The sequence below is a fragment of the Taudactylus pleione genome, unplaced genomic scaffold, assembly GCF_031769625.1.
Source record: "Taudactylus pleione unplaced genomic scaffold, aTauple2 ptg000201l, whole genome shotgun sequence".
NCBI classification, from domain to species: Eukaryota; Metazoa; Chordata; class Amphibia; order Anura; family Myobatrachidae; genus Taudactylus; species Taudactylus pleione.
In genome coordinates this window covers 43,105,512-43,119,355 of record NW_028284603.1, presented here as the reverse complement: position 1 = coordinate 43,119,355, position 13,844 = coordinate 43,105,512, and the positions used below count along the sequence as shown (strand labels likewise).

General features: G+C 44.4%; 1 protein-coding gene across 1 annotated transcript in view; it reads left to right on the top strand.

Annotated features, from left to right (window-relative positions):
- Positions 1-13,411, top strand: part of DTD1 (D-aminoacyl-tRNA deacylase 1) — a 210,807-nt gene extending 197,396 nt beyond the window's left edge. The window contains exons 5-6 of the mRNA XM_088477573.1: positions 2,577-2,747; positions 13,259-13,411. Of these exons, the coding sequence (XP_088333699.1) occupies positions 2,577-2,732 (156 nt within the window). The 3' untranslated portion in view covers positions 2,733-2,747; positions 13,259-13,411. The remainder of the gene's footprint in view (positions 1-2,576; positions 2,748-13,258) is intronic.
- Positions 13,412-13,844: the final 433 nt, after the last annotated feature.

Here is a 13,844-nt window from a genome sequence, read left to right as displayed (position 1 = left end):
TCTAGACCATGTGGAGCTCAGGACAAAAGTTTTCATTGGTGCCCCCCTTCCCTCTCTGGAGAATCCTGAAGAGGAGATGCAGCTGACCGCTTCGGGGGCAGCTGTGGCTCTCCACATCATTAGGCCCTGTCCCTGTGGAATTCGTGGCTCTATCTATCGCTATCCATCTCTGTCTCTCTGTAGTGTAACAACAACATTCCTTTATCTGACCCTGTTATTAGGGTAAAGGCAGACCAACATGGAAGTTCCATATAAAATCACTCTATGCGTTTCATCCATAGGACTTCATCAGGTACCCCTGACTCTCAGCGTGCACCACAGAGGGCAAAGGGGTGAAGTTTCAACAGTGACAGTGAGTTTCAGATATCTCGGACTGTATATATTTACAGAACAGGATGCCCGGCTCTCCCTGTATTATATAACTGCACCGGATGCCAGCACAGAAAATTTTAAGTATACTCAATGGCAGGTGCAGCACTCCTAGCGATTCATAAATTCACAGACTGTAAGGCGGCATGTGGCTCGGCAATGTTTCAGTGCCCTTTATTGCGGAGCTTGACAAAAGTGCCGCAATAAAGGGCACTGAAACGTTGCCGGGCCACATGCCGCCTTAGAGTCTGTGTATTTGAGTCGCTAGGAGTGCTGCACCTGCCGTTGAGTGTATATACCGTATATACTCGAGTATAAGTCGACCCGAATATAAGCCGAGGTACCTACTTTTACCCCAAAAAACTGGGAAAACTTACTGACTCGAGTATAAGCCTAGTGTGGGAAATGGCAGCAGCTGGTAGTGCCCCCAGTAGTAATTCCCCCTGGTTGTGCCCCCAGTAGTAATCCCTCCTGGTAGTGCCCCCAGTGGTAATCCCCCCTTTCAGTGCCTCCAGTAGTAATCCCCCCCTGGTAGTACCCCCAGTAGTAATCCCCCCTTTTAGTGCCCCCTGTAGTAATCCCCCACTGGTAGTGCCCCCTGTAGTAATCCTCCCCTGGTAGTTCCCCCAGTGGTAATCCCCCCTTTTAGTGCCCCCTGTAGTAATCCCCCCCCTGTAGTAGTCCCCCCCTGGTAGTGCCCCCTGTAGTAATCCCCCCCTTGTAGTTCCCCCAGTGGTAATCCCCCCTTTTAGTGCCCCCTGTAGTAATCGCCCCCTGATAATGCCCCTTGGTAGTGCCCCCTGTAGTAATCGCCCCCTGGTAGTGCCCCCTGATAATGCCCCCTAGTAGTGCCCCCTGTAGTCCCCCCCCCCCCAGTAGAGAGAGACGTGAAAAGAATAAAAAAAAATAAACACTTACCTTAAACTCCCGCTCCTGGTCCCGCCGCTGTCCGCTCCTCCGGCCGCTTTGTATGGGAGAGACGTCGTCATGACGACGTGTCTCCCATCACCCACTGCGGGAGCCGGAAGATGGCTCCCGCAGTGGGAGCAGCAGCCGCTAAGAGTCTGACAGACTCTCAGCGGCAGCTGATTACACCAAACACGCAGCTGCCGGCTCCGGTGGCTGTGTGTTTGGCAGTGTGTAGCGCTGACCGAACTCCGTCCGGTCAGCGCTACACTTGACTCGAGTATAAGCCGAGGGGGTACTTTTTCAGCACATTTTTTGTGCTGAAAAACTCGGCTTATACTCGAGTATACACGGTATATATATATATATATATATATATATATATATACACACACACATAATAAATATTTTTCAAAGTAATAACTTTCATTGAAAGGCTTTCAGTCTTTTACACAAGTGGCCAGGGCGATTCTGAGCATCCACTGCAAGTCTGTGGTCAGCAGGCGCCAAGATCTCCTGCCGAGCCGGGCCGCTTTCAAGTTTCAACACACAGAGACTCTGGGCGGCCCCAGTGTAGCTGAAGTATGCAGCGGTTGAGCCTGAGGTGAAGGAGGTACGACGGATGCTGTCAGATTACACCGCCAGCCAGCCCCTTGAGCCACCCATGTGTGTAATCTGTACTAGATTAGAGCACCAGCTCATTTATAATACAATCTCTTACTGTAAGATGCCTGTTGTTTTGTATGTCAGTTCTATATTAATGCTTACCAGCAGAAAATAAAATATTTGAATAAACTTATTAAATAAAGGAGCTCAAAGCATTATGATTGTAGCATAAAAACTATGTTTTGAAATAACGCACCCATGTTCCTACTTAGAGTTCCTAATAGCAGGGTTTAGGTCACATCTTTTACATTTGTATACAGTCAGGTGCATAAATATTGGGACATTGACAGAATTTTCATATTTTGGCCTCTATTCACCACCACAATGGCTTTGAAATGAAACCAACAAGATGTGCTTTAACTGCAGACTTTCAGATTTAATTTGAGGGTTATTATATCCAAATCAGGTGAACGGTGTAGGAATTACAACGGTTTCTATATGTATGTATTGTAGATTATTGTATTGTAATTCTAACTATAACAATTGTAGAGTATAAGAGTATCTGATTTTATATCCATATCGATAATGGCATAATAATAAGGGATCTTTTATTCTTCATTAACATGCACCAACCTGGCCTAAGTGGATTTCACCCTAGTTTTTTTTGTTCATTTACTCTTCTTTTTTTTTAACAGCTTGCAAAACTTGAAAAACAGCAACAAAGAAAAGAAAAAACTAGAGCGAAGGCACCCTCTGAGCCTAGCCGTGAGAGGAGCTTACCTCGCAGTAAGGATGACCCCAACGCAAGCAGTGGCGCAGAGGGAGATGTGTCCTCTGAAAGAGAGCCATAGGGTGTCTGGTGTCAGGTATATAGCATTTTGCTCACATAACTACATACAACTATGTGCTGTATTTCATAAATGGATCAATGTTTTGGTGCCTATTCATACATCAATACTATATAACATATATTTGTGTGTGTATGTATGTACTGTATATATAATTTCAACATTGTACCAATATATATGTGTAATGACCAAAAGCAGAAATGTGCAGCAACCCAAATCATCATACCAGTAAATGTGCAGTATCCCATAGTGATAAATGTACCTTATCCCATGCCATAAATGTGCAATATCCCTGAATCAGAGACTTAAGTAGGGTCTTTGGAACTCAGGGCAAGTTGAAGAATGGCGCCCCCCCCCCCTACATTAAGAAAGCAAATTATATATGCGCGCCTATGTCGCTCAGCAAAAAAAAATTGGCGTGGTCACATACCAAAGAGGCGTGGCCACTGAAAATGGGGGGTGCCAACATAACATGCCACCCACTACTCGTCACTCATTACTTTCCATTCCATATGCACCTTACCTATACGGTGTTTCTCACAATGTAGAGCCTCTGAAGAAATATACCCTCCCTGGGACTCTTCAGTTGGTATTCTCTATTCATGTAGGTCACATCGTCCAGAAGATGCCTGTTTGATTAGGAATATTAACAAGGTCATCATCATACACCAGCAGTTCAACCAGACTCGTTCCACCTGTGTAACTTCCCTCCCCATGCATCTCTCAGCCACACAATCTCCCCCTGTGTCATCTCTCAACACACCATCACCCCCCCCTGCGTCGTCTCAGCACACCATCATCTCCCCACCTACGTTGTCTCTCAGCACACCATCACTGTTACGAATCCCACTGCCTGCTCTATGTGAGACCCCTAGAACCCGGCTAGCAAGATCTTCTGCCAATAACAACCACCCGTTCCCTTAGAACTAGGATACGTTCACCGGTACTTAGGTGGCCTCCTGGACTTATGCTCGAGGTAGTAGCGGCTCACATGGAGATACAGTGGAATTCAAAAAGGTAAAGAATGTATAGTTAGGACTGACAAAGTTGATGATTATCAGGATATCGATGGTACAGATGTTGTGAGAGTACAGTTTGATTTTTTTGGGGCAATAGCTTGGGAATCGATGGTGTGGCAGCTGTGTCAATGGTGCAGCAATGGTGCCGCAGTGATGCCGATGGTGAGGCAATTATGCTGATGGTGCAGCAATGGGTCCGATGGTGCGGCAATAGCCGTAGATAAAGTCTAGGGTTAGTAAATGGCTCTGAGACCCGATGGTGCGGCAAGTGTGCCGATGTTTCAGCGATGGTGCCGGTGTTAGGGCAATTGCCGTAGATTGGTGGTAGCACGGAAGCTACTTGGAGCGGCCTGGAAGCCGTATGGTGAACGTTGGCAGCACGGGAGCTGCTGGATATGGCTAGGAAGCCGTTTGGAGATTGGTGGTAGCACGGAAGCTACTTGGAGCGGCTAAGAAGCCGTATGGTGAACGATGGCAGCACGGGAGCTGCTAGATGCGGCCAGGAAGCTGTTTGGAGATTGGTGGTAGCACGGAAGCTACTTGGAGCGGTTAGGAAGCCGTGTGGGAGTTCAGTGAACCGGGGAACAGGAACAACCTGACTCTGCAGACAGGCTGAGGGAACTCAGACACTCTGTAATGCAGCCTGTGTCGCCCGGTTGACAGAAGCAGCTGAGATGGTCTAGGCAGGGACATAAACAGCAGACAGATGTATTCAGATGCTGCAGTAACACATAATGGAGGCAGTGAGGTGGAAACACTGCAGGTAACAACATAAATGCAGACAGACAGGACTGTGGTATATTACTGCAGGGCTGAATGGAGACAGGATCCAGATACAATAACCAAAGTATCAGTTGACCAGCAAGCACTAGGAACTGAACACAGCAAACATACACTGGTAGTGACACAGTATAACCGGCAATGAGATCAGGGCTGGGTGTATACTTATGAGATGCAGGATCCAATCAGAGACCATTCCTAATTAAAAGGCATGGGTGTACCTGCTCTGAAAGGAGAGAGCTAGTTAATTAGTGAACACATGAAACAACACAAACACAGACAGACCTGAATGACAGGCAAAGAATTGACACAGACAAGACAAGATTTCCAGCTTCCTGCAAAAAGCCAGAACAAGGATAGGACATGATGCAATATCCCAGTAACCACTAAGACTGGGAATTGCCACCAAGATGATTTTCTAACCGCAAATCCTAACAGTACCCCCACCCCTTGAGGGTGGACTCCGGACACCCCAATGTCACTAAGGGGAGCATGAATCTTTGTGTGATAGAGAATGATTAATGTCTTTTACGATGTCTCTTTTTCTTCCCCACCTGTTTAGGCTTAACAATGGGGAGCATAAAGATGTTACTATCATCCACAGAAAGTTCTCTCTCGTCTGCTACTGGATCGTAGTCAGAACTAGAGCCATCATCTACCGGCTGAGCCATACACCTTTTATCAGAAATGGCTTGATTCACAGATAGAGAAGCTAATGACTTCCTCATTTCCAAATTCATTGGAGATCCTATCCCTGAGTAAGTTAGCAAACATCCAGAGTGGAGATATGTAGGTTGAGTCTCCTGTAGAGACGAGGAGATACTACAGTCTTGAGGAGGTCGAGATTTCCTGGCTGATTTAGCAGATCTTGATTTGGGTACTCTTTTTTAGGTACAGGTAGAACTTCCAGAAGGTTCAGCAATCACAATGTCTGGACCCCCAAACCTCTTAAGGACCACACAGATAAATAAATCAAGATCATGAAGAATGGAGTCATTTGATCTAATGTAGGGTTCAGCCCATCCCTTAGCTTCTCCTTTAAATGCCAAAAGCAGGAACATAATGCTTGAATTGCAGGTGCTTCCTCCAGGTTTTTCTCAACATAAAAAAATTAAGTCCCGAAATTGTTCCAATTCCTATTGAAGATCAGGCAATCAGGTTCCTGGTCTGGCTTCACCGATTGAGGATCCCCAGCTTGAATAGATTCATCGAGCTCTCCTCTTGGGAATGGAACATCAGACTTCTCTTTTGGGGTTGGTAAATCAAACTCCCCTCTTGGTGTCGATACTTCACACCTCTCCTCTGAGGTTGGTACATCAAACTCCTCTCCTGGGAGCGATACAACGGAGACCTCCTTCTGAGGGCGGTACAGCAGGCACCTTTTCTGAGGTCGATACATCAGATTCCCCTGCTGGTGTCGGTACTTCACAACTCTCCTCTGAGGTTGGTACATCAAACTCCTCTCCTGGGAGCGGTACTACGGAGACCTCTTCTGAGAGTGATACATCAGGCACCTTTTCTGAAGTCGATACATCGGACTCCCCTCCTGGGATCTGGATGACTGAAACATTGGGAACCCCTTCAGGAGTAGGTACATCGGACACCTCACTTGAGGTTGGAACATCGAAGTCCTCTCCTGAGGTCTGGACGACTGAGACATCGGAACCAGAGCAGGCAGAATCCGGACTGGGACCGGAACAGGCAGAATCCGGGACTGGACCGGAACAGGCAGAATCCGGGACGGGACCGGAACAGGCAGAATCCGGGACGGGACCGGAACAGGCAGACTAGACCCCTCCTGGAGTAGGAAGATCAGGTGTCTCTCTGGCTATGTGAGGTTTATCGACTTTATTGTTGGAAGTTCTATCTGCAAAAGAACCAACTGAACCCTTACTAGTACAATGAGAGTCTTTGAATGGTTCCCAAATTTGAGACTCGGTCCCTTAGTAATGGGACCCCAATTATAAATAACTGGCTTCTTTTGGGGAACCACGGCATCTTTGTCAGGAATTATGGAGTCTGTGGCATTAATGAGCTTACAAGGCGAATGGTTAACTTGAAGCCTAGGACTTTGAGGCTGGTCATTTCTTTTTGGCTTACATAAAGAACAGTCTGCAATAAAATGATCAGCGTTCCCACAGTATAAACAGAGACAATTTTCCCTAAGCCTTTGCCGCTCTCGGCCTCAGAGAACCTAGGTCGTAGCTAGCTCCGATATCCACCTTCCCTCTGCATAGAGGATGGCTTAGCAGGGTAAAGGGAAGTGGAGTATGTCATCTCTTTTGTTTCCGCTGGGAAGGATGGAATATCTTCAAAGTCTGGTACATTCCCAAACATTTTTTGTACTAACATATTAGTACTAAACAATATTTTTTGTAACTGTTCAGTCTTCAGATGAAATTCCAATAAGAACTCCGGATATATCAAATCAGATGACTGAGGTGTTATAGAACAGTTTACTGTTGGGGTGCAGTCCAACTTTTCCTCCCTAGATTGATTCTTGCAATAGCAAGATGCGATCGACGAAATCTGGGGGGCTTGAAATGTTTGCTGCTGCAGCACATCCAAACAAGATGATAATCCAAGGAAGGCTTGTAGCAGCAGCATTCGCATGCTCTCGAGGTTCAGAATTTTGTTTGATAGTTCCATATCAGGATTTGACAGGACAGAGACCATATTGAAGACACTCCAGTAGTGTCTGTAATTTGTTGGCCAGTTATAATGTTACGAATCCCACTGCCTGCCCCATGTGAGACCCCTAGAACCCGTCTAGCGAAATCTTCTGCCAATAACAACCGCCCGTTGTTCCCTTAGAACTAGGATACGTTCACCGGTACTTAGGCGGATGCCTGGACTTATGCTCGAGGTAGTAGCGGCTCACATGGAGATACAGGGGAATTCAAAAAGGTAAAGAATGTACAGTTAGGACTGACACAGTTGATGATTATCAGGATATCGATGGTACAGATGTCGTGAGAGTACAGTTTGGTTTTTTGGGGAATAGCTTGGGAGTCGATGGTGCGGCAGTGATGCAGATGGTGCGGCAGTGATGCAGATGGTGCGGCAATGGTGCCGATGGTGCGGCCGTAGATAAACAGCCTAGGGTTAGTAAATGGCTCTGAGAGTCGATGGTGCGGCAACTGTGCCGATGTTGCAGCGATGGTGCCGATGTTGGGGCAGTTTCCGTAGATAAGCAGTCTATGGTTTGATGATGGCTTTGAGAGCCGATGGTGCGGTAAGTGTGCCGATGTTGCAGCGATGGTGCCGATGTTTTGGCAATTGCCGTAGGATGAACATTGGCAGCATAGGAGCTGCTGGATATGGCTAGGAAGCCGTTTGGAGATTGGTGATAGCACGGAAGCTACTTGGAGCGGCCTGGAAGCCGTATGGTGAACGTTGGCAGCACGGGAGCTGCTGGATACAGCTAGGAATCCGTTTGGAGATTGGTAGTAGTACGGAAGATACTTGGAGCGGCTAAGAAGCCGTATGGTGAACGATGGCAGCACGGGAGCTGCTAGATGTGGCCAGGAAGCCGTTTGGAGATAGGTGGTAGTACGGAAGCTACTTGGAGCGGTTAGGAAGCCGTGTGGGAGTTCAGTGAACTGGAGAACAGGAACAACCTGATTCTGCAGCCAGGCTGAGGGAACTCACAGACACTCTGTAATGCAGCCTGTGCCGCCTGGTTGACACAAGCAGCTGAGATGGTCTAGCAGGGGCCTAAACAGCAGACAGGTGGATTCAGATGCTGCAGTAACACATAATGGAGGCAGTGAGGTGAAAACACTGCAGGTAACAAGATAAATGCAGACAGACAGGACTGTGGTTTATTACTGCAGGGCTGAATGGAGACAGGATCCAGATACAATAACCAAAGTACTCAGTTGACCGGCAAGCACTAGGAACTGAACACAGCAAACATACACTGGTAGTGACACAGTATAACCGGCAATGAGATCAGGGCTGGGTGTATACTTATGAGATGCAGGATCCAATCAGAGACCATTCCTGGAGAGTGATTCCTAATTAAAAGGCATGTGTGTACCTGCTCTGCAAGGAGAGAGCTAGTTAATTAGTGAACACATGAAACAACACAAACACAGACAGACCTGAATGACTGGCAAAGAATTGATACAGACAAGACAGGATTTCCAGCTTCCTGCAAAAAGCCAGAACAAGGATAGGACATGATGCAATATCCCAGTAACAACTAAGACTGGGAATTGCCACCAAACTGATTTGCTAACCACAAATCCTAACAATCACTTCCACCCCTGCGTCGTCTCTCAGAACACCATCACCTCCCTACTGCATCGTCTCTCAGCACACCATCGTTTCCCCCCTGCGTCATCTCAGCAACACCATCACCTCCCCCTTGCGTTTTCTCTCGGCCACACCATCAACTCACCACCGTGTCGTCTCTCAGTACACCTTTACCTCCCCTCCTACGTCGTCTCTCAGCACACTATCTCCTTCCCACCGCGTCGTCTCTCAACACACCATCACTTCCCCACCACGTCCTCTCTCAGCCACACCATCACCGCCCCTCCTGCTTCATCTCTGAGCCACATCATCGCCAACCCCTGCATTGTCTCACAGCACACCATTACCTCCCCCTGCTTCGTCTCTTAGCACACCATCACCTCCCTGCTGCGTCATCTCTCAGCCACACCATCACCTCCCCCCTGCTTTGTCTCTCAGCCACATCATCACCTCTCCCTCTGCTTCGTCTCTCAGCCACACCGTCACACACTGACACATACACACACACACTGACACATACATACACACACTGACACATACAGACACACTGACACAGGTACACACACAAACTGACACAGATATATATACACGCAAACTGACACATACACACACACACTAACACAGGTATACACACAAACTGACACAGAAATACACACACTGACACAGATACACACACTGGCACATACACACACTCTGACACACACACACACACACTGACAACCTACACAGAGACCAGCTCCCCCTCTCCCCCGTCGCAGTATCCCATAGTGAGAAATGTGCAGTATCCCATAGCGATAAATGTGCAGTAACCCATAGTGATAAATGTACAGTATCCCATAGTGATAAATGTGCAGCATCCCATAGTGATAAATGTGCAGTGTCCCATAGTGATAGCCGTGCAGTAACCCAAAGTGACAAATGTACAGTATCCCATAGTGAGAAATGTGCAGTATCCCATCTTGATAAATGTGCAGTATCCCATAGTGATAAATGTACAGTAACCCATAGTGATAAATGCACAGTAACCCATAGTGATAAATGCGCAGTATCCCATAGTGATAAATGTACAGTATCCCATAGTGATAACCGCGCAGTAACCCATAGTGATAAATGTACAGTATCCCATAGTGATAAATGTGCAGTATCCCATAGTGATAAATGTGCAGTATCCCATAGTGATAAATGTACAGTATCCTATAGTGATAAATGTGCAGTAACCAATAGTGATAAATGTGCAGTATCCCATAGCAGTAAACATGCAGTATCCCATAGTGATAAACGTGCTGTCTCGATAAATAGGCAGCAACCTATAGCGATAAACATATAAAAACAACAATCCTGTGTCACTTACGTTAGTGATATCATTGCACTAGATGACACTTCAAAGCATTTTCTGTCATAAATGGAAAATGGATAAGTGCCATAATAATCTTAACTTAGTAATATTTTTCCTTTATAATATAAGAATTATTTTTTTTTTAAGCTTTATCAATGTTATTTTTGTCTTTCTCTTCCAGAATTCCACAAACATGGCAAACATTTCCATAGGGATCAAAGCATTGGCGTGTTTATGGAATACACCTCAGCATACACAATATTTGTTTTTTTCTTGCTCTCTGTTCAAATAATATGGGCCATACGTAATAGCCTGCCAGACGCAGGCACGGTGTGATTCCAGGTGAGTTAGCCTGTATTTTTAAAGCTACAATAATTTAAAAGGCAAATCCTTTCCCTTTGAAATTATTGCCGCTTTTAAAATTTCGGGATAACTTGCCAGAATCATGTCCGTGCCTGCAAATTGCAGTATATTACATAGCCCCCTACATGCTTATTGCAGTCATTTTTATCACTTAATCAGAATAGCTAAACTCTACCTATTTACTATACAGTACAGCAGTAGCTCTTACCTGGTCCAAATACTGTTTCTGATAATAAAAATTGCAAATTAAGCCCAACAGGTCCTGTTTACAAACTCATTACTGTAAAGAGAAAACATTTTCCTTGCCTGTAGATTCCAACCCATACAGTTTGATTTATTGTATATGATTTTATTTGCTAGCAAATGTTGCAATGTGTGTTAATATGAGAACCAATGACTAGTTATTTACAAAGCGTCAGTTCTACATACTTGTACAATTTAATCTGCTTCTGTAAAGATCACATTCTGGAACAGACTGACAAAAGTGAGATGCATGTTCCTTTACAGCAGGGGTCTTCAACCTTGGCCTTCCAGCTGCTGTGGAACTACACATCCCAGCATGCACTGCCACCTTTTTGATATAACAGCATGCTAAAACTATGACAGTGCATGCTGGGATGTGTAGTTCCACAGCAGCTGGAGGGCCAAGATTGAAGACCCCTGCTTTACAGTCTACAGACACTACTTTCCCGTGATCGGTTTTTCTAGGATAATAAAAGCAACTGATTGTGCAAATTGAAAAGAAACATAGGTTGTGTTGTGTCCACTTCATCCATCTGGCTGTCGCTGTGTACTCAAGAAACAAGTTCTGACTACATATGTAGGAACATCATAGAAATAAAACACACCTAGATATAGACCTAGTGCTTATGATTTGTTAATAGCAAAGTGTTTTGCTCCATGAGAAACTGCATAATAGTTACAGGTTAATTTCGCCCAAGTTATTTGTTAGATACCATTAGATACCATTTTTTAACATACCTTACCAAATGATCAGACATTAAATTATGATTGGATCCCACCAGCTTACAATATTTGTGAATTTGAATAGTTTATTTTACAAAGTAGTTGATTATTTAATTATTTGTCAATTATAATTGATGAGAAGGTGCACCGAGGGTGTGTGTGTGCACAAATTGGCCATGCCTATGTAGGGGCCTGGGAGTACAGGGATGGCATAACCAAGCCCCAGCGATGCTGAAACCAGCCTCCCCCTCATCTGGTGGGTGATATAGACATACACCATAGGAATGTACAACCTCCATTGGCTGCACACCCAGAACCTGGGCCCACCCAATGTCTCAGATGCCCTACTGATGACATCATCATTTCATGCTTATGATGTCCACATGCTGTCATATGTGCTGTGATGATGGCCTGATATCACTGAGTGGTCACAAATCACCCCCAGGATCGTTAAACGCATCCAACTCTTAAACATGGTCAGAATTTTACTTCAGATAGTCTATGGGGGAGATGTACTAAACCTTGGAAAGAGATAAAGTACCAACCAGTCAGCTCCTGTCACTTTACAGGCTGTGGGTTTTAAAATGACAGTTAGGAGCTTATTTTGTGGCACTTTATCTCTCTTAACTTTATCTCTCTCTAAGGCTTAGTACATCTACCCCTATGTATCAGAATATTTAAGGGTGAATTCAATTAGCCACGCTACTTTGGTAATTTTTAGCATGCTAAGTTTACACACCCTTTGCGTATGAATTTTGCTTATATGCGCACACTCGTTTTTTGCGATATTCAATTCCAAAATTCTTACTTTTTTTTTTTACCCGCGATAAGTATAGGTGAAAACTGGGAAATCGGCCTGTACCCCAAAAAAAGGCAAAGTGGTATAGGATAACAAAGTATATATGTATTAGTGGCCCTAATAAAAGTATTTGGGGTTCTTAATTGTGTTAAATGGCTGTTATATGCATATTTCAAAAGGAGTCAAATTATGCAAGAAAGCAAATGGGTGTTTTTGCAAAATAAATATTCTTTCTAAATTGGGAGTGCATTAAAATGCCTATAAGTGTATGTGTATATGTATGTATATATATATATATATATATATTTATATATATATATATATAATGTGTGTGTCATTTTAAAAAAAAACCTTCAAAATACGCCTCTAACACCCACCAGCAATCTTAATACACCTGCCCCATTCATATAACACCCCCATAGACTTGTCCCACATCAATTAACCCACTTTCCTGCACTTTGCACCTTTTCACCTCAAAAATGACGTAATTATTGGCCAAATTAAGCTAATTAAAAAAATAGTTTTGGCTAACTAGTCTTTAAAGAGAGTGTCCTCGTGATTCTGAACCAAGTCCCAACATTTTTACCATAAAATAGGGATTTCCACAACTTTTCACCTGCTCAGGAAGTGGTGAAAACATTTCACAACTTTATGCTGTGGTGAATTTGCTCCCACAAATTCGCAGGATAAGCCGTTTTTCGCTGCTAATGTAATTCCCATGAGTATCAGCTGCTTGTTCTGAGCACCAAATGGCCGCTGCTCATCAGATGTAGCCGCTTACTGTTGTCATTATGCAGCAGGATAGTACCTTATTTGGTGAGCATTAATACAGTAATGATTTACTGTATACTATAATATAATCAATTGTATAAATAAAGTACATATGGTATTACTGTATGTACCCTGTAGAAATGAAAATATAACTTGCAATAAATACACTATCATAAAATGCAAATTACCGTCCTTTAAATTTACTGTGCATTAAATGTAATTTATTTTCTTTCAGGGAGGTGTAAAAAACAAGATCATGGAGGACAAGGGATTTTGCTGTGTAATTCATGTCATAATGGAGTCCTGTTTCTCATACAATGTTTGTGTATATTTGTGAAGGTAACAAATTGTATTCAACAAACTGTAATAAAAGTTTTTATTCTTTAAATGACTTGTTTGTATTTATGTGGACAAAGTTTGGGAAGATTTGTTGGGTACACAGTTAACCAACAGAGTGGCCGATTTGGTACGCTATACACACTTACCAATCGGCCGCTCGATATGTCTGGTCATACACCACAACTGGCTGGGCATTTAAATTTACCCGCCCAGTTGTGATGGCAGTGTCGGTGGTCCCTGCAGGCAGTGTACGCGCAGTCAGCAAGTCACCCGTACACACATGTAGATGCACCGATATATATCTGCATCAGCTGTGCTGTAGGACTGACCTGATATGTCTCTGAAAAACGATGTTCACAGACATATCGGGTGTACACATCCACCGCTCCGCTACATATATATCGTCCGTTGTTCGATCAAACGATATATCTAGTAGTGTGTACCCAGCATTAGGCAGAAGTAAGAAAAAGGAATAATCAGAT